General features: G+C 40.6%; 1 protein-coding gene across 1 annotated transcript in view; it reads left to right on the top strand.

The window, feature by feature from the left end:
- Positions 1 to 20,986, top strand: part of LOC139712689 (cadherin EGF LAG seven-pass G-type receptor 2-like) — a 50,908-nt gene extending 29,922 nt beyond the window's left edge. Inside the window, exons 2-7 of the mRNA XM_071624494.1 lie at positions 10,320 to 11,435; positions 12,665 to 13,300; positions 16,262 to 16,481; positions 17,119 to 17,323; positions 18,434 to 18,555; positions 20,764 to 20,986. Coding sequence (XP_071480595.1) covers positions 10,320 to 11,435; positions 12,665 to 13,300; positions 16,262 to 16,481; positions 17,119 to 17,323; positions 18,434 to 18,555; positions 20,764 to 20,953 — 2,489 coding nt within the window. The 3' untranslated portion in view covers positions 20,954 to 20,986. The remainder of the gene's footprint in view (positions 1 to 10,319; positions 11,436 to 12,664; positions 13,301 to 16,261; positions 16,482 to 17,118; positions 17,324 to 18,433; positions 18,556 to 20,763) is intronic.

The following is a 20,986-nucleotide window of genomic DNA, read 5'->3' as shown; positions in this document are numbered from 1 at the left end:
ATTGTTTTGTGTGTAACCGTTTGTCCGTCTGTCTCTTAGTGGGCTGCTAAACTTTTTATGCCAAACTTTTCGTGCTGCTTTGTTGCTATATTTAGTCAAATTTTGCATCGAGTTTTTAATACAAGAGGGGCCCACACTCTACAAGCATTGTCTTTTTAGTGGGTCCCTCCATTTTTTTCACACAGTGCATATTGACAATTCTTTCATTTTCGTTACTTCTGCAACAATTGCAATGTATTGATACTATTAGTTTTTCTCATTATTGTTGGTTTCTTTTGACGAATTTACATACATTGTTTCTATCACTCAAGAAAGTGAGATTTATGTATGTATGATTTTATTGTGGAAAAACGAATAAATTCGAACTTGAACTTGAACTTGAACTTGAACATGATACGTGCAACCAAAATAATAGATCTACAATGATGAATTGAGAGTATAATCACAAACCGTTGATTACAACAATGTATTATTAAATGATCTCAAAGAAAGGAGCAAAAGTAGAACCACATGAAATACGATGATATATGTTTAAAGAGACTCCTAACTTGTTTATAAGTGCTGATTTTGTCAGTAATAACGACGATTTCTTGCAAATGGGAATTAAGGCATCAGTATGTCATCCAATACTTGGGGTATTGAAGATATCTTTACCAAATATTTTATTCAAGTGCATTATACTCCTACTTATTATTCTAGTGCATTACACGCCTAATCAAAGCTCTGGGAAGACTGGACTCGGCGTACTCGACAACGTAAAATGCATATGCTATGCTCTCCTGTGTTTGAGTAAAAACCGAATGAATACAAAGATGGAACAAATAGATGGATGAATAGAGTATAGATCGGGATACAGTCTAAAGGAATGAATAGGCACATCAGGCGTTACATGAATGAAAAGATAATCAATTAAAAGTGGTGCAACAGTGGACATCAGTTGGATTGATCCGCCAATCGTCATCGAAAGAAGATATCTAAAACCCGTATCATATTCCAGATTAAAAACTTGTTTGTCCCAACTTAGATTAGGGTAAAACAAAGATAATCCAAAAAGGAGATTAAGAATGCAGTACAAATCTCCCAATATACAAATGACACACAGTCTATAGTAGGTTTTGAAGACCTCGAAGAGCACTTGAATACACCCCTGTTAATCAAAAGTATACGTAGGTGGTATTTTGTGGAAACTACTATATCGGTATTTCAAATTTTAAGGTCATCGTCTTGTGTACAATGTCGAGACATAGTCAAAACGGTCCATTTGACAAATTGTTTGAGGAGTATGGAGACATGTGGGGTGTGATGAAACAAGAACCACACCCATGTATCTGTGTTACCATGGTGATAGTCAACGCTACCGCCTCGCAGTCCTGCAGTCCACCTATCATTCTAGTGGAGTAGTAACTCTTTACGGCACTTGGTACCGTAGACTAGTCAGTTAAAGGGAGAATTTTGACTGCGTATAGATTTAACACGTGTTCAGTGCTGAAGATGCGTTCTGTTCAGGCTTCAGAGATCGTTGTAAAGTCGCTTTCTTATAAGGCTTAATGAGTATAGATTAAATCATGGGTGATCTGGATGACAAAGTGTGTATTGTTTCTTTTTTATGACTTCATTCGTGCATATACTTTATATTGTATTCGAAAAAAAAAACAACTGTCCTTACCAGATGAATGAAAGACAAATCGACAACTTGTACCACTTTGAATCATGTCTTCTTTTTCGTTTTTGATGATGGAAATAAACAAACTATTGAACTATTGAACTATTAAAATTGTCATGTAAATAGAAATGTCCAAGCAACCACGAGAACAAAGATCCAGAACTCCATCATATGCGGGCATGAAACCACTACCTAGTGGATCAATTATTGTTTGTTTGTTTGTTTGTTTGTTTGTTTGTTTGTTTGTTTGTTTCTTCTTCTTTTATTCTTTTTTTTGGGGGGGGGGGGTATGAAGCAGTTTCCAAAATTTACCATCGCGTATGTTTTCGATGGTATATTCTTCCACCAGCATCTGATCTAGAAAAGGAGATTATCGCGGCGTTACAGACTATAGCTAGGTCAAGATCGTTGCCTTCGATAAAGGCCGGTTGTATTCTGGAGTGATATATGAACAGGTTATAAAGGTCGTGACAGCAAAGATGATAAGTTTTACAACTTGCAGGCGTCTGAATGTCGATTCGATGAAATCAAGGAGGCACCGAGCTATTCGGAGTTTCAATCGAGCAGAAATAGAAATGAGAGTATAGTAGACAGATTACTGCATCGTATTTAATCATGCTGTCATCAATACTTGTTGGCACAACGTGACCTTATCTCCATAAGTCATCACAACGGTGTCACACAGGGCGTCTACATTGTATGAAATGTAGAACTGGAAAAAATGCTACAGATTTATTGATTCTACGTGACTACGCTAGCTTCACTTTTGGATTAATTGGCCACTGGGGAAGTAATTAAATCTATAATAGGCAAGCCCCCACGAAGCTCCACCACAGATAGCACCTGGCATAAGGGTATTACGCTATTTCGTAGGGTCTCGAACAGGGAACCTCAAGATATAGGACCTCGTGGTCTAATCCACTGCACCGCAACAGGTCATCCTTTTCCAACTGTCCATAATCTGCTCATCGGCATGTCGTACGTTTGTCTGGGTGAAGCATCCTTGACCGATTCTAGCGTCTATTCATACACTCGCCATCTCCCCTCCACCTCGGCCAGGTATAAAGCTCCTTGCCTCGGTCGAGCCGTGCGGGAAGGTTTTGAACGCTTCCACTGCTGGACACCCGCCGTGTGTTTTGACCTCTTCCTCCACCTGTCAACCACCATTGACGTCCCTCGAAAGTCAAAATATTTCGGGAAATGAAGGAAAAAACAGCATCAGAATGAGAGGATGGTTCGATTATAGACACATCACGGGGTGATTTAACCTTTTTCTCCACTTTGGCATAGCCATTGCGCTTCTTCGTTGACCTTGTGGCCATTTATTGGTAGGATGTAACTTCCAGATGTAAGAGAAATTCAATGGCAGGCTCCTTCTGCTCATGATGAAGGTTGTCTCCGTCCTTTTTCAACTCATTGTGTGTTCGGGTGGGGTGGAGTGCGGAAGGGAAGAGGTCACCACCAACAAGGAAATATTTAATGAAATTTCTAGGCGCCAACGTTGGAACATGGAGGCCTTGTACCTCCATGGTTAGACTATCTTTTGCTTTTTAATGAATTGTGATTAATGCACTGTAAGCAGATTTTGAAATGATATACTTTTACATGATTTGATAATATCAAATATTTTAATATCATATAATATATAAGTTATGAAGTTGCTCTAGTACAAGTTAGTGTTAGGACGTGACGGGCAGTCCCTGTATGAGCTCTGTTAATGAACCTGTTTTTCGCGGTTCTTCCTGCGTTCCCACTTAATGAGCTGATGTCTGTACATTGAAGAGTTTGTTCGCAAAAACCGATAAGTCCATTTTTGATGATTTTGAATTACGGTCTCTGTCATTAAGAACAAAATAATACCTTTTTATGATATATTGGTCACTACATATAAAGGTACATTTTTGAAGTTATGGTCAAAAGAAGCAAAAAAATTATTATTATTTTCTTTGTTTTTCTTGACCTTTAATCGCAAATATCTCCATTTGGCAAAATTAATGGACTTATCGGTTTTTGCGAACAAACTCTTCATTTGTCGCATCGCTGTGAATCTGCAGCATCCCACAGAATCTTTTAAAATGGATTTCGTTTTGTCATAGATACTACTATGCTCCATAGATACCATCAATAAACAACAATGGCTGGTGAGCCTTTTTCTTATTTCGGAGAATAACAGTGTGGAATACATTGCAAATCAACTCCGCTATCACTCTCGGTATCACTTTTCAAAAAGAATAAAAAGTTATTATGTTCCTCTTCAGCTTGTTTGTTTTTCTTCTTCTTCCTATTATTATTATTATTATCAAAATTATCATTATTATCATCTCTATCTTCACAAGATATCTCTTGGAGATTTACATCACGTCAAGTTCCATCCTGGAACCTTAGACTTCCAGTACTTTTCTCAGGATTCGTGCCGTCCCCAGCAATGCTGCTTTTTGGAGCGTTTGCACTCGATCGGGCACACCAACGTCGTCCAAGTGCCGTCGCAGCTGCTTTGGCGTTGTTCCGAGTGCTCCAACGACAATAGGGATCACCTTCGTTCTCATATTCCTCAGGCGGCGAAGCTCTCTGGCAAGGTCTTGGTACTTCTCTATCTTTTCCTTCTCCTTCTCGGCTACTCTGCTGTCTCCCGGTACCGCGACATCGACGATTGTGCACATCTTTCGAGCCCTTTCTACGACGATAATATCCGGACGCCTGTGCTGGATGACATTGTAAGTTTGAACATCGAAATCCCACAAGACTGACTTGATCATTTTCAGAAACGTTCTGTGGTTCGTGCATATACCATTTGCTCTCACATGGTATTTCATGTTTTCTGCAAAGCTCCCAGTGAACGACTTGTGCCAGTTTGTCATGTCGTCTTTTGTACTCTTTTTGCGCCAGTTTACTACAGCCACGTACGATATGTTGCACTGTCTCGTCTCTTTCTCGGCATATCCTGCATGCGGCATCCACATCTCTCTTATGTATCTTGACTTTCAGAGAATTTGTTGACAATCATTATTATTATTATTATTATTATTATTATTATTATTATTATTATTGTTATTATTATTATCATTATTACTACTACTACTATTATTATTAAAGTAGTAGTAGTAGCGTTATTATGAAGCACCAAAAGCATTACATGTTCTTGGTACTCGATTAAAGTTTGCCATGTATCAAGTGAACTGGCTTCGGTTAAGAGCAACTTGAAGTCGTGGGGGTGGGGACACAGGGAAGTCTGACCTCCCTACTTCTTTCTTCGTTGGCGAAATCATCATTTTTTCTCAACCGATAACATTCCTTAGCCACTACGTCACAATGCTTCAAAGACAGGGATAGGGAGAGTGCATTGACCTTCGTTATCCACTCACTTCAAACTGACCTAGCAAGTAAGGTCAGTTGTGTGTATAACCATACACAATGTTAATGCTGGAGTGGCTCAAATGACTGACGCTTGTTTAGCCTGACGCTTGTTGAGACGCAAGATGTTTCTTAAAGACACAGTTCTTGCAATTAGTGTCCGATTTCAGTTACACATAATATCATAATGCGTATATGATGAATGACATTCATTATAAACATCTATCACCTGAGTAGAGCAGTCAATGGAGGGAAAACAGAAAAAAAAAGGTGACCTTTACAGACAGGTGACCGCAGTGCAGTCAGTTTGGCGGCCAATTTATGGTAGTTAACTCTATTTGACACACATTACTGCAGAAGTTCGAAAGTGGTAAAACGTTGCGTTGCAATTGGCATATCTGTAAACTAAGTGAGTTAACTCCCCCCCCCCCTCCAAAAAAAAGGGGGGGAATTGACTTGAGTGACCCTTAAAAAAGACGTAATGTGAGATGTACGAACCCAGGCAAACAGGTAGGTAAATGCGTCGACATTGAAACTTTCAAGGTACTGTTTACCATTCTCGGGAGCAGTGATTTAAAAAAAAATATTCAAGATATCACGTTTGATGCATATGAGTAGGTGAGTTGTATCACAAAACAGCCTACAATGTACAAATTTGGCAATAAAGCCTAAAATATAAGGAGATATATCACTATTTTTCTCAATAAACCATAACTGTAGACGGTTTAGTCTAGGACCATCTTTTAAACATAACTATTGTTCACATTTTGTATATGTAACAATACTTCACAATAATTATACTGATTCAAATTTCTACATTGGATGTTTCTATCCTTAACTCACTTTTTAAATTATGTCTTTAAGCTGTAGTCCATGACCGCTATACACAGTGCATATTGCCCACGAAGGGTTTGACTACTAGTATACGTCGATATAATGATGTATGTATGTATGTATGTATGTATGTATGTATGTGTGTGTGTATGTATGTATGTAGGGCCTATACGATATCTGACCGTCCCGGAGTGCTCTGATGACCTCTCTCTCCACTTTCGCCTAATCGGTGTCCATCGGAAATGACCCTAATAGAGAAAGGTTGGTTGGTCATTGGCCATACGTCGCCATCAGAATAATGTGGTGTCATATTATCTATCAGTATCGCAGCATATCTGGTATTATATAATCTTTCAGCACGCCTTATGATGTAGAGTCACATAAATGGAGCAGTGGTTGACTTTCTAAATACCCGGTAGAATTTTAGATTACAGCTCGCTATTACGAAGGTTCGTTATTCCGAAGGCTCTTTATTCCTAAGATTCGTTATTCCGAAGGTAGAATTCATTGTTCCGAATTTCATTTCCGGATTAACCAATCTTCGGAATAACGAACCTTCGGAATAACGCCACAAATTTTCGGATTAAAGAACCCTTTTTCATTTTCGGATTAACGAACCTCTAGGTACAGGGAACTCGCGTGTTTCGGATTAGTGACCCTTCGGAATAACGAACCTTCGGAATAACGAACCTTCGGAATAGCGAACCTTCGGAATAACGAACAGAACCCAAATATATATAAAAGCTTTTAACTCATTGTTGCTTTTGAAAGATAAAGAGAGACAATGCAGGAAGCGAAGAATGAGATATAAAGAAGAGAAGACAGTGGAGATAGATGATAAAGAAGAAGATAGGAATGTGAAAAGAAGACAACAAATGTTTTAATAGTTTGTAAAAGTCAATTTGTCTTCTCTGCGTGTTTTTTCTTCTAAATGTCTGAGGAATATAGAGTTTAATTCACTTTAGTCACGTTGTTAGTCGACACTGCATGCGTAAGTCGACATCGCGTTGTATAAAAGTCGACATGTTCAGTTCAGTTTTTCAGTTTGAATCTATTTCTGCTTTTTTTTCAGTTAGAATTGTTCATGAATTAACGGTGCATGTTCGCGTATGCTGTCTTTTGTGATTGTAAAAATATATCTCACCCACATAGCTTTCATCTAAATTTCGTTTTCACAATCCCACCTAAGAATCATAGCAGGTATATTTAACATCATTCTGTTTATTTTAAGCCCAAACGAATCATAGGAATGATAGTAATTGGGCATCACTGTGAGCACGGTTGAATTGTTCCAATCCGTAGTAGAGGCCGTTGTCCAAGTCAAGCGATATACTTATTGACAACGGTCTCCTCCATCTGTATACTTATATATTTGGCATGAAATATATGTATTATTCATATGATTAGATATTAGTAATGAGAACTCCTGTTTATATTTTTATGACTTGTGAATATGTTTAATATCGACATACTTATTTATGTTTTACACAAGTGGAGAAATAAAACTTACTGAAATTGAAACTGCTGAAATGTTACAGCAGCTGCTATTCTCGATACTTTTGCTATTGCTATTGTTCGTGTGGTTCATCTTGACAATCATTTTACAAGTCTTAGGGACGTTAGATTCAAGTTCAAACACATCTGCATCTTTCAATTGCAAGGTTAGCCGAATAGAAACTCGACCGGAATTTGTGATTTTTGACCGCCCCCTCCCCCCCAAAAAAAAAAAAAATGACGAAGAATAAAAAAAAAGAGAATCTTCGCGTGAGAATCTAGATCATTTAATGACTTTTAGTTGAAGGTTGTACCTTTTACAGGCTCAGAAATAAATGTCTTTAGGAAGCCCTTGTCTGTTTCAGATGTTGAAATGAAATGAAAGTAATAACATAAAAACAAGCATATAAACGTCACGGCGAGTTAGGTTAAAGAAAACACGATAGACATCAAACCCCTGGTGTAAACATAATAGACGATAGATAAAACGAAGTGGTGATTACACGGGAAGGCTGCATTTTGATTATACAGACCAACTTTCAAACAATCATAAATCTTTTGTTATTGACAATGATTTTCGCTCACACTCTCAGTGATTTGTCGAGCAGTTTCACTCTGTTTATTCAATATAACATTCTCCTGCGAGGTTAACGAAGTCCTTTAAAAAGTCCTTTAAAAACGTGAGTGAGAGGAACGGTGGCTACCGGGAAGGTATGAGGGAAAGTGCCCGGTCGCCTGGGGAGGGTCACGACATCACTCTTGGGGGCTCTCCAGAGTGCTGGGAATCCAACGGTGACGGGAAATACACCTGCACACACGTGAGCAGGGTCCGATTTCAGGCAGCGACGAACTCGGAAGTTATCTGAAAGGTACAATGTATCACGTCTGCAATTATTCACACGAGAGCTCCAGCATCCAATTGATATGATACAGGTGAAGTCAGATAATCTGGAAATGATGACTCAAAACCAGTTTGACGCAGCGGAGATGATGAATAGAGAATCTTGTAGAAGGGGGTCGTCAGCTAGCAAATTGACACTACCTAAATTTTCTGGAGCATAATTACTTGAACTTTGGCTTATATGATCACGATGAAAAAAAAGAAGGAATATTCTCTTTTCAAAGGCACTTCTTTGAGTTTTAGTAGGGGCACACACGCATTATTTCAACTTGATTACGTGGTAGCTAGATATTTCAAACAAGTTCAACGTGAATTTTCATTTCATTTTCATTTTCATTTTCAGTTTGACTAATACTTATGGCAACATTCTATGGGGTTTAATTTAGGAAAGTAATCCCTTCAGTGGTGTGGTCATCAACAGTTATAGAAAGCCATACCCCTCCCCAATATCACCCTCTATCTTTTCATCTATCTATCTATCTATCTATCTATCTATCTATCTATCTATCTGTGTGTCTATCTATCTATCTATCTATCTATCTATCTATCTACCTACCTATTTTATCTATCTAATCTACCTGTCTATCTACCTGCCTGTCGTTTTGTCCATCTTTCTGTCTTTCAGTCTGTCCATTTCTCCTATCCATGCAAAACAATCCATCCATCTGCCTATTTTTGTTTCTCCAATTTTTCTCATATCTATCTGTCGATCTGTCGATCAACATTCCTTTTTCCTCTCCTCTGTCCGTCTCTCTATCTGTCTACCTTTACCTATATATATATATATATATATATATATATATATATATATTCCTGTCCCCTTCTTTCATTCCCATAATACTATGAGCGCAGAAGTAGCATGGTGTATACTTACCGTCTCGACGTGCATTCCCAGGGTTGAGAAAGAGTGGCGGAATGTGACATGTGACGAAGATGTAGCAGTCAAACTCGCTGGTCGTTGCACTTCCCAGGGCGTCATCCCCCGTCTTTGCAGGGTGATGCGCAGCGCCACACACGGGCATAATTATGGTGGGAGTACACCGAAGGTGCTGAGTTTCCCCTCTCCTTCCCACCTTCCATGAAATTTCAACTGAATACTGCATATGTATCAGTGGTGGATCGGGGGTGGGAGGGGGTGCTCCGGGCGCGCCCCCTTTATTTTTAATTTTTGAAACCAAAGAAATGAAAACAAAAAATGGAGGGGGCCCCTTTTCATTTTGTAAAGGTACCCCCCCCCCTTGCGGAATTCCTGGATCCGCCCCTGCGTATGACAACTGACCTATGATTGACCTAGATCAAATTTTAACTCAGTTGTGTATAGGACTTGAACTTCCTGGAGTTTTGAGCATTTTTGCTTATTTCCTTTGGTGGAAGCTAATGGTTGAATCCAAGGCTTTGGTTGGTGAGCCAGTTAATTTAATAATTACTTACTTGATTAAGCTAATAATTGCAGTGAGGCCATCTGTAGAAGACTGGGTTGTAATGCCTTGCAAATTAGGACTACGTCCTGCGGATGAAGGTTTAAATGATACTTGGGCAAAACTGTAGGCCTACAGTGTTTGTATGTGCAAAGTGCCTTCTATCTGCCTTCTTCTGCATGCGTGTATGTAGGTGCAATGCCAGTAGATATTTTCGTCAACTTTTGTTGACAGTTGAATTATGATTTGATATACAGACACCCTAACTTATTAGGAATCGATTGATCTCGGGGCAACAGTTCGAATTTAGTCTTTTAAAGACAATTCTTGCACGAACTATTTCCTCGTTCGTAACATTACGACCGTGTTTTGCCCTGACCTTTCAACCCGAATTCCTCGCTGTCTCGTAAAATTCCCACAGTTTTGTTAACCCAGGTCAAAGAGAGTTTGTATATTTACCTTTTTGATCCTACTTCACCTGGTTTTTCGTTTTCGTATCAAGACTGGTCGAGTAGATCTAGTAGGAAACAAGGAAATGATGATGATGAATTATTGATGATGACAGCGATGATGATGACGATAAAAACGATGATCGTGGCGGTGATTGCGTTTCAAAACACTCACCTTAGACATGTTCTTGCTCTGTTTGTCTTTTCAGAGGCTGCGAATATCATCTATGAAATCAAGCAGAAAAAGAAGGCCCAGGCGCAGGCACTGCTGCCTTTCACCGTGAACAAGCGCACCGGCGAACTTCGGACGTCGAGGGTGCTTATTGGCGGAAGTTACGTCATAACGTTTCTCGCGTACGCGCGGGACAAGAGGCTACCAAAGAACAAAGCCGTTGCCAAGGTGAAGATTAAGGTCATGGAGCTGGGACGGTTCCAGTTCATCTCGGAAACTTTCGAGACCTACATTGAGGAGAACAAGGTTGGGAGGACGAACTCGTCAGTGAGAGTGAAAAATGCGAAGGTTGATCAACCAGTCGTGTTCTCAATGGTAAACGTCACGCCCCACGATGGCAGTGACTATTTTGGCATCAATGCCTCAACGGGACAGGTATGGGCATTGAGGAGCCTGGACAGGGAATGGAGGAGTAGCTACAACATCACGATTCTTGGGAGGTGTGGCGAAGAGCGGGATGAGACTGCCTTAGTGGTGCACGTGTTGGATGTCAATGACAACCCGCCGCGATTTCCCTACGACATTTTACGGATGTACGTGTACGAGAACGTCAATGTGTCGCTATCGGGTGAGACGGTGGTCAATGCAACTGACATCGATGAGGGTGAGAACGCCTTAGTCTTGTACAGGATCCTCCACGGGTCTCGAGGAATCATTAGAGTTCAGCCTCGAAGTGGACAATTGTACAACAGCTTCCGCATCGACTATGAACGCATCAAGAAATTCCGTCTCGTCCTCGCCGCCTACTCCGGCAAACTCTTCACGACGGTGCGCGTGTTCATTCACGTCATCGACCGCAACGACAACCCGCCTGAAGTGCCCAATTTCGAGGTTTTCTACAACGGCCTCCCCGACGCGATTCTGTCCGGTACCGAAGTCGGCAAAATTCCAGCTCGGGACATCGACAGAGAGGGCAACCTCCGCTTCGTGATAATTGGTGATCAGGGAACGGATGGCAACCAGAACGGGGATCAGGACATTTTGCAAGTAGACAGTATTACAGGAGCACTACGGTTTAACCCAAATAATGCCCACCATCTGGAAGTCACGGAAGAAAACCAAGTTGACACAGAGGTGACGGTATATGTCAGTGGTATGTCGCTGGCTGAACGCTGGTAATTTCATGACTGGTTTCTCAAGGGAAAGGGAGGGCGGAGGATATTTGAGGAAGGGGGGATCAGAGGAAAAGTAGGAAAATAGTGTTTGGAAAATGATTGTGACGTAAAAAATGCTAAGTCAGGCTTGACGTCTTGAATAACGGCTTGAATGTCAGACATAACTGGGATTCACGTTGTAAAGTACAATTCCATCCCATTTTCATGTGTTGTTTTTTTTTTCATGAATAGAGTAATATCAGACTAAAGGGATAGATACATTTGTAGTAGTGTCATTAAAAGCAGACTTGAAGTAACTAAGAAAAAAGAATAAAGATGTAGACTGTTTAAGCTTTACACGTTTTTACAGAATAGTGATAACGGCTGCAAGCACATATGCGAGTTAGATATTGGTGATGATCTTATCAAGGTCTAACTCTCCCATACGTTTCATTAACAGACAGTCAAAAACATGTTTTCCACCAAATATCTCGTGACAACTACAACCCCTTTCTCCCTAAACGTTGTAACAGCTATAGGTAATCACAAAATATCAACAACAGCAACAATAAATATTGATGAGAAAGATACAATGTTTGCTACGCTTTCACGAGCGTAAGGAATCTAGTAACGACTCGGCCAATAGGAGACTTGTGAGCCCAGGACGTCATCACCTCGTAGAACTTTCCTATGTCGTTGTTCCTGACGTGACTTATCTAAGAAAAGATGTGAAACTTTGAGACTCTCTTGAAGACTTTTGAAAACACCACTGTCATTCTGTTTGTTTGATTTTACTCTACTCATTTTAGTTAACTAGAGCATGGTGTAAGCACCATAAGTTTTATTCAGCAGCACTTAAGAAACCGTCAGGTAAATACAAATAAAACATAATAATATCGCACAGGAAAAACGAATTCATATTGTCCTGAAGCCACCATTTTCCTCTCCATATTTAATGAAATGAAACTCCCTCAGAGAAAAGTCGTTCACTCATCTCAAGTAGAGTGAGGTAGTGGAATCAATAGTTTCACAGTGGAACAACTGCTGTTTACAAGGATTTGCTTATCCCAGATGGTAGGATCACTCTATTTGTCTACCCCCATGCAATGATGATCTACTTGTTAAAGATTTTGTGAGGATTTTCTTTACGAACCCTCAACCTAAGAGACGTATGAGAAAAGGAAGCACCTAACAGTTATTTTTAACCAGTAGTTCTTCTTCCCAATAGATGGCGTCCATGGAAGACGGGCTCGATGTCGGTTAGAGCTCACCAGCGTGTCAGAAGCCATGCTCCACAATAGCGTCAACGTCCGCATCCCCGAGGTCTCCCAAGACGAGTTCCTGCAGTCCGGAGGGATCGGCAAGCTGCGGGTCGCTCTCAGCGAGCTCCTCGACGCGCACAAACTCAACATCTTCAACATCCGGGAGATGACGGATAACGGACGCCCCATCGTCAACATCTCCTTCGCCGCGCGCAACAGCGAAAACCGCTTCCTCTCGCCTGAGCAGATCGTCAACACCATTTACTTCAAGCGCGACCAACTGCAGCGCCTCTGCGGCCTTCTCGTCATCCCTGCCGAAGACGACAGCTGCCTCACCGAGTCCTGCGGAGGCTTCCAACGGTGCATGAGCCGGAAGACGCACACGGGCGGGAACTCAGTGTCGTCGCGCACCAGCAAGAACTCGGTGACCTTCCACGGTATCAACCCGTCCGTGGTGCAATGGTGCGAGTGTCCCGACCCGCACACCAGCAACAACTGCTCGGAGCCTACTGACTTCTGCCACTCGAAACCATGCAGCAACGGAGCGACGTGTGAGAAAACAGACGATGGCTATGTGTGCATCTGTCGTGAAGGATTCGCAGGTCAGTGTCCTCGTCCTGGCAACCGAGAGGAAATTGTCAAATTGTGTATAGTTTTACCTGTTTAGTGGAAAACAAAGTGCCATACAGATAATGTTTTACTGCTCGTGTAATGATTCCTGTCTTCATCCTATATATGCACGACCAGTAACGTAATAAAATACATTTTCTATAGAGTTCAGCCTCCTGCACATAGATTACAAAATTCAAAAGAAGGAGACGTATTTGAAAGTGAAATAATAATGAAGGACACCTAGATATGAGCATTCCATTGATGAGATACAGTGGAGTAAGAGACAAGATGCTGAGTAAATAGAGACAAGGATGAAATGGAGGTGCCAAATCGTGTCGGTACTGACCCATCATCAAAGTTCCTGTGCACGAATCATTAGGGAGCTTTAGATTCGCGACGCGGACGTTTGAGGAGACGATATCGTTGGCCGTTCTCCTCTCCCCCTGCGTCTTGTTGAAAAGTAGCTTTAAACTACTACGCTAGAGGGCTCACACCTGTAAATAAAATGGAATGTCCTAGACCCCTTCACAAATTCGTACCAAAGATACCAAAATAAATGAAGAAAAAAAAATCATTAATGCAGTTTGGCATAAAACTGAATAGCTGCAGATATTGAGTATGAATTCCTCTACAAACTGCATTTTGGTTTGAAGATGAAAGCTTTTCTCATGGAATTTGAAGGGACTATATTTCATTGGGTGCGTGTACGGAAAATAGGTGATATTTTGAGTGAAAGGAACTCGTAGTCTGGCTTTGCGGACCCTTGGACAGAGTTTGAGCCGAAGAACCTGCCTTGGAAACTTGATGGATGACAGGGTATAGCTCACTTATCCAGGTTAGTGAAGATGAAATACCTCATTTCCCCCAGCTATTTTACAGATTTTTTTTTTTAATTTGAATTTTAACACACGTGTCTATGGGGAATTATTTACCCGTGTGAGCCCTAGAACGCAACCTGTAAAAAATAAAATGGCGCCCCCATATGATCAGTGCATCAAGTAGCTCTCTGCGTCGTGAATTGAGCGGACGTAAAAATCATCCAGAATGCGTCGTGAAAACTCAGACGACAAGAGCTGTAAATGGATCGCTTTTGATAAGCGATTTTGCGCATGCTCAGAACATTTTTTCCCCTCTGAAAGTCCCCGTCGCGAAAATCTACAGCTCCCCATTGCCATTTTTACGGGGCAAAGTATTTGTGCAGTAATTGACCAATCAGAGGCCTGCAATCACGGATGTGGCGCTTGGGCAGGAATTGATCCAAAATCCCTTGTTTAATAAGTCAGGAGTCTAATTACATGTATTCACAGTAGAACAGTGCTTCCACCGTTAATTTAGTCGTGTTATACTGAATAAGGCGTTCTTGTTGATTAGAATAACCAAAGTGTAACATCTCTGACAGTGTTTGATTGTAGTATCGTATAATATGATACAATTATAAAAGTAATTGATTTAATTCATTACTATAATATTATGTTGAATTTGAAATTATTTGCGGTAAATGTATAGATCGGATTTTTTTTTATTTATCACGATTTTCTTTTTAATGTTGACAGAATTGTATATCATTTCAATGGGCAATGATTGCTACTTCGCGTACTCTAAACAAAACAGACAATTTAATTTATCATTTAGCAGAGTGATTTCCAACGACTGCCAACGATAAAAAGTATTTCAGAATGTCATCATTAGTGTGTTTTCTGTTAGATCCATTAAATATATTATCGGTATATAACATAAGTATTATTTACCTTTGCACGGACCCAGATGCTGCTAATGCAAATCATGATTCAAGAAAAAAGCCCAGAAATTTATATGCAATAATACTGTATTTCCGTTACTATTTATAATTTCCGATCCATTCAGGTATCCAGAACTATGCAACCACTTATAAGGCCGTAATATATGACTTGCATTAAACATTCTTTTATGAGAGAGATGAACAACTTCAAATGTGGGACATCTGAGAAAATAACAGTCGCGTGAAAGTGGGGCGCATAGTTCTGCAAACCATTCGCATAACATGTTAGTGTCGAAACAGGTCAATGTATGAAACAAACACAAGTGCCGTGAGAGTGTTGCAGTGTGTCAGGACGGCACAATCGTCGATATATAATCAAAGAGATACCACATTTTATCAGAAGAGATGCCCCAAGGACAGAAAGTACGCTTCCTGCGAGAGTCAACAAGCATTGATTGTGTCAGAGCGGGTTAACGAACTTTTTGTATACAGTTAATCGATAGACACTATCGCTTCCGATTCGAATCACTCTGTATCGCCAGCTGATAGTCTGTATCAGTGTCGTCTGCTGCGCGGTGGAGTCACGTAATGTTGCACAGACTGTCGTGGGGTTACAGTGCGATAATATGATATTACACTTGACGGTTCCATTTACGGACTCACAGCCACTCTCTTGAAATGTCACTTTTTATGTTGAATACAAAGAAGTTGTCGAGGATTCTGACAGCGTAAAGCCCTCAAGCGTTTTCTGCAGAGTGATTTTGCAAATTTTCTTGGCTTCTGATATAGTTCAAGGGTGGTCTTGAACGATGAGCAGCGGAAGATATTCAAAATCACTTGTTGCCGCCGTGACCTGTCGCCCAGCGTTGTAGATACTGGTAGTCCATCAAATACAATTATATCATTCTCCGGTTGAAAGTACGTCGACATGAAAAGGGTAACATTTGCATGATTAGGGATCAAGAAGTTAAACAAAGACAAATATACATTCTTAGAAAACATTTCTTGTCAACGATTAGGGACACTGCTTCTGCTATCTCTATAAACCCACTTAAAAAGAATGAAATTTGTCGGGTTTCTTTTAATGGTCAACTTCGAATAAGGTTAACCCCAACCGAGTATGAAACGCAGTTGTACATTTTTATTCTGGACGTAAACACCTGGTATCTTGTCCGTTAAGTTTGTTGTTTATTTGTTTGCTTTTTGCAAGCAGGAGTGAATTGCGAGGTGGATTTTCGCAGGGGCCAGTGCTTCGAGGGCGCCTGCAAGCACCACGGGATTTGTGAGAACCAGCGAAATGGGGGTTTCCGCTGCTACTGTCGTGTGGGCTTTGACGGCGAACGCTGCGAGATGACAGCCCGGTACTTCCCCGCTGGTGCATACATGGCCTTCCCAACAATCACACACCGTTCTTCTATGATCCTCTCGCTCAAGTAAGCATGTACAATTTGTTTTTTTTTTAACATCCTGACTTCTGTGTGGAAATTTATCTCTCAAAAGTATTTCTAGTATGGACAATATTATAAGGGCGAAAGACGAGTGTAAAATTGAAGTGCAGTTTATCATTCTTTTAACGTTACAACCAAATGGTTGCGCTGATTAGTAACTTATACTTTAGCCTATACACAATTACCATTGAATGAACATTCTACTGACATTGGGCTTTACCATAAAGACAAGACAGTGACCAAAAATGCGTCGTTAAGAATGTTAGATAACCGTATGTCGGTAAAGAATGTTCATTTAATGGTCATAACAATCTTCTCTCGAAATAGAATAAAAGCCATAATTTATGCAGTTACCACCACTTTAGTTGGCCATGTCCATAACTTTCTTCGCCTCGAGTCAATAAATACGATACATCGTTTTGTGTCACTGCGTTCAATACAAACCTTGGGAACATTTTGAGACATTCGATTGATAACAGGAAAGGCAGGTGGAATGATACAGCACGAATTATGTGATCAACATTCCTACCACCTGTTCGCATCACGTTCATACCGTTCACTTCTGCTGTGTCACCGGTCCTTCTCTCCCACGCGCACCGCGCGTCCGCGCGCATTGTCACAGCTTCTCCACGCTACAGACAGACGGCATGATCATGTACATCGGCCGCTACTCCCAGCAACACGACTTCTTGGCTCTAGAGATCATCGGCTCCCAGGTCGCCTTTTCGTTCGCCGTGGGCCGACTCATCATGAGGGTCATGGTCGGGACACCCGGAGGCGTCAGCGACGGCAACTGGCACCTCATTAAGCTCGCCTACCGGGACAAAGTGAGTCTCGTCCTGTGGGGTCTTGCCCTCTCTGTTTGAAGACATCTCGAAACAGTGCAGACGATGCGTCTCCCCCTTCTATCTCGTTTACAAGTCTAAAATCTACCCGAAACAACAGACACAGACGCTTTAAACTCTTATCGGTCAATGGTCTTTGATTCTGCAAACATAAACTACTTAGGCCTGTTTTTGAGATTCTTTGAAAAGCCCTGGAAACTCTTGAGAACAGATTTATGGAAGATAGAAGAGTTGGAATGTCTTTAGATTAGCAGATGACTTTGAAATGATACTACTTCTACTTTTGCATTATTATATGAAGAAAGAAAGAGTTTTTGAAATAGTAAGGAAAAGTACAAAATTTTATACCTCTCTGTGTCTAGGTGTCATAGTCTGTTCTCTTACGATTCTTTCGTCTCTGCCACACATATTATTCCGCACAATGGTTGATTACTTTGCAAAACTGCGTCATTAAAGTGAAAACAAAGTTCTGGTAAGGGCTTGAGAACCCGTCTGGCACCGTTTCATATTATCGCATTTATCGCAGTTAATATTTTGCGTTTTCGTCGTTACCCATCGAATATCTTGTTATTACAGCGTTATTCCGCACATTTCCTAGGCATACGTTCACATTTGGGAGCGAAATTTGACAACTTTTGCAGACGTACCAGAACTATGTTTTGGCTTTAAAGGGTCTCAAGAATTATGAGACGGGGGGGGGGGGGGGGGGGGGGGGGATGAAATAAAATCAAGTGAAATCGTTTGAGGCGTGGATTGTGTGGTATGTATAGATCATCGTAATTGTGACACTCAGACAAATCGCGTCCCACACCATTATGCGCAATGAAACACATCGCAACTTTCAACCAATCAGAACAGTCTTAAATCCGATTTCTGATTCAGAGTTGGACCGCTGTATTTTCATGCATGTTTGACCCGATTGTCAAAGCTGTAATTCTTCTGTGAGAGTAGAATGCTCTGGCAGGAGATGTCCAACTTGCATAATATGACTGAACCAATAAACTATACACCATGACGTACTTTTTTTTGTGGAGGGCGTCTTCACCAATGGAGTTATCATCAAATGCTTTTTTTTTTCTGTTCTTACTTCAGATTGTCGAAGTTCTGCTGGATAGCTGTGCTGAAGAAGGAGATAGTCCACCCAATGAGGAAGAAGAACTCAGCAATTACCCATGTATAGCCTTTGCCACACAAGCTGTGGATGTCAACACGTGGTAAGGATTCTGATACACTGGTCTCGTTGCTATTGGTAACGGTGATCGCATCGCTGCGAGTCGAGATAAAGTTCACCAAGAAAATTGATTTCACTGTCCTTATCTATTGCTAACATGATCCTTGTTGGTCCTATACAGATTATAATAACGTCAATATCATGTGTTTCAGAATTTCGTTGTGAACTAGTTAAGTCTTGAATGAAACATATTATTCAGAGGGGTGAAGGTTCAGGTGCGAGTGGCACTTTGTCTCCCTTTACAAATTAAATTTGTTAAGATCGCAACTGCCGATCTGTAAATTAACAAACATGTCGGAAAAAAGGAACCAGTGGGACTCGAACCTGTTGTTGTTGTTGTTTTATGAGAGAGAAGAGAGAGAAAAATGGGGCCCTAAACAAACAATTTGCCCCAGACAGCGCTTAACATAAAACAAACATTATAAATCTTAGAGAGATATAAACAAGATTATTATGTACATATATATATATATATATATATATATATATACCAAGTCTCCACGAGGGAGCTCATATCGTCTCCACGACGGAGCTCATTTAATGTATTGTCTCCACAAAGGAGCTAATTAAGTCTCTACGAGGGAGCTCATAATGATATTGATGAATACCTCATATTCTTCAAGCAAACTCAAATAACTATGCAATACACGCGCGCGTGTCCCGCACACTAACTCACCCACGTGCACACACTCAAACACATACACACATACACCTCCAACCACGCACACACTTACTAATATCAGAGGTCAAACCAAAGTAATATACAGTATTTACTTTAAATAAAGCACACACACACAATGATAATTAACAGAATAGGGAACATTACTAAAGCTGTATCATTATTTCGAGAGAAAAAAGGAAAAAAAGAGGTATATATATATACAGTGTTTATATCAATATCATTATTTCGAGAGAAAGAAGGAATATATACAGTGTATCATAGAGCTCTGAGCATATATTTATATCATAGAGCTCTGAGCATCACAGCAATGATTCGGGAAAAATCCAGAGGCGTTGATACAGCAAAGTAGTTTGCAGCAAAACAACGGAGAAATGTTGTACAAATATAATCGTGGTTTCTATGACACATGAGTACACCTGCGGGCTTCAAGCCAAAAGAGGAAAATAGAAATTTAGTGCCAGAAAGTGGGAGTCATAACAATGTTCAAAATAAATTCTGCCCCGGAAAGCAGTAGATGACAGGTTCGAGTGTCACTGGTTCCTTTTTTCCGACATGTTTGTTAATTTACAGATCAACAGTTGTGATCTTAACAAATCTAATTTCTAGAGGGAGACAAAGTGAAGAAACTCGCACCTAGTTAAGTCTTCTTGGGTGTGCTTCAGAGAAACCTTTTCGTTGTTGTTGTTTGTTTCTTTGTTGCTGGTTTTTCTTCAATTTCAAACCCTACGAATATGTGAACATCATTCTCATTAAGCAAAAAGACGGAATATATTTTCACCATGCAGTGAGTAAGGAAAGAACTCCTTGACAGTCCTTTGTTGATATCACTATTGAATGACAACCAAACTGTACGAAGAACTATAGTCACTATTACTTATTACAGAAATTTCCGATTTTCAACTACATTGTTGTAAGTAGAGGAGCACCAATTATTTGAGCTTGTTGTTCAGTCATAGAGCATATTGTACAGTATTTGTTTTGGAAGCAGTTACTAATGGAGTAGTTTTTCTGTTTCTTATCATGAGTTTAATCACGTGTTTATGGCGTCGGAAGGGGACTCTGAGGGCAAACGAAGGATAATATTAATTGGAGAGGAGACGAAAACGCAAATTTCGACATAGATAATCTTCCACGGTGCTCATGCTTTCCAAGACGATATCAAGGACAAATGGAAGGAAAGATTGGCGATAATTGTAGAACTTCCAAGCAACTAAAAAGCTGTCAATCCATAGGTAGACAGACAATTATATCAAAACCCTCAAACACTGTATTAGAAATGATATTATGTTCCGACTGTAGGCTACCACTTTAAATTCCATGACGCTTGTCATCTTACGTATATACACTCCGAATTTCAACTACCGCTATTCTTTACATCACTGGGACACGTTCATGCTTTTCGTCTACCATGTTCAAAAAACCCCAAAACAAAACCGCACAACTTTAATGTGGTTTTCTTCTTGCCAACGTCACCAGCTGCGCCATTTATCCTATTCTTGTTTCCGTCAGGTTCCTCGATGTGAACACGCCATTACTGGTTGGAAGTCTTCCCGCCACGCAACAAGAGACGCGAATTCTCCACGAGGACTTCATCGGCTGTATAAAGGACGTCAGAATCAACAACCGTCTGCTGGATTTCGCCGAGAGTCTTCTCGATTACAGAACGGCCCCCGGCTGCCCGATCACCCGATACAGATGAAGGGAGTGCACGATCGCCCCATATAGATGTGAA

The sequence above is a fragment of the Diadema antillarum genome, unplaced genomic scaffold, assembly GCF_040938485.1.
Source record: "Diadema antillarum isolate AM-2024a unplaced genomic scaffold, OU_Dant_1.0 scf00000042, whole genome shotgun sequence".
In the NCBI taxonomy this organism is placed as follows: Eukaryota; Metazoa; Echinodermata; class Echinoidea; order Diadematoida; family Diadematidae; genus Diadema; species Diadema antillarum.
The sequence above is the reverse complement of the archived record's forward strand: the minus strand, read 5'-3'. Positions and strand labels throughout refer to the sequence as shown.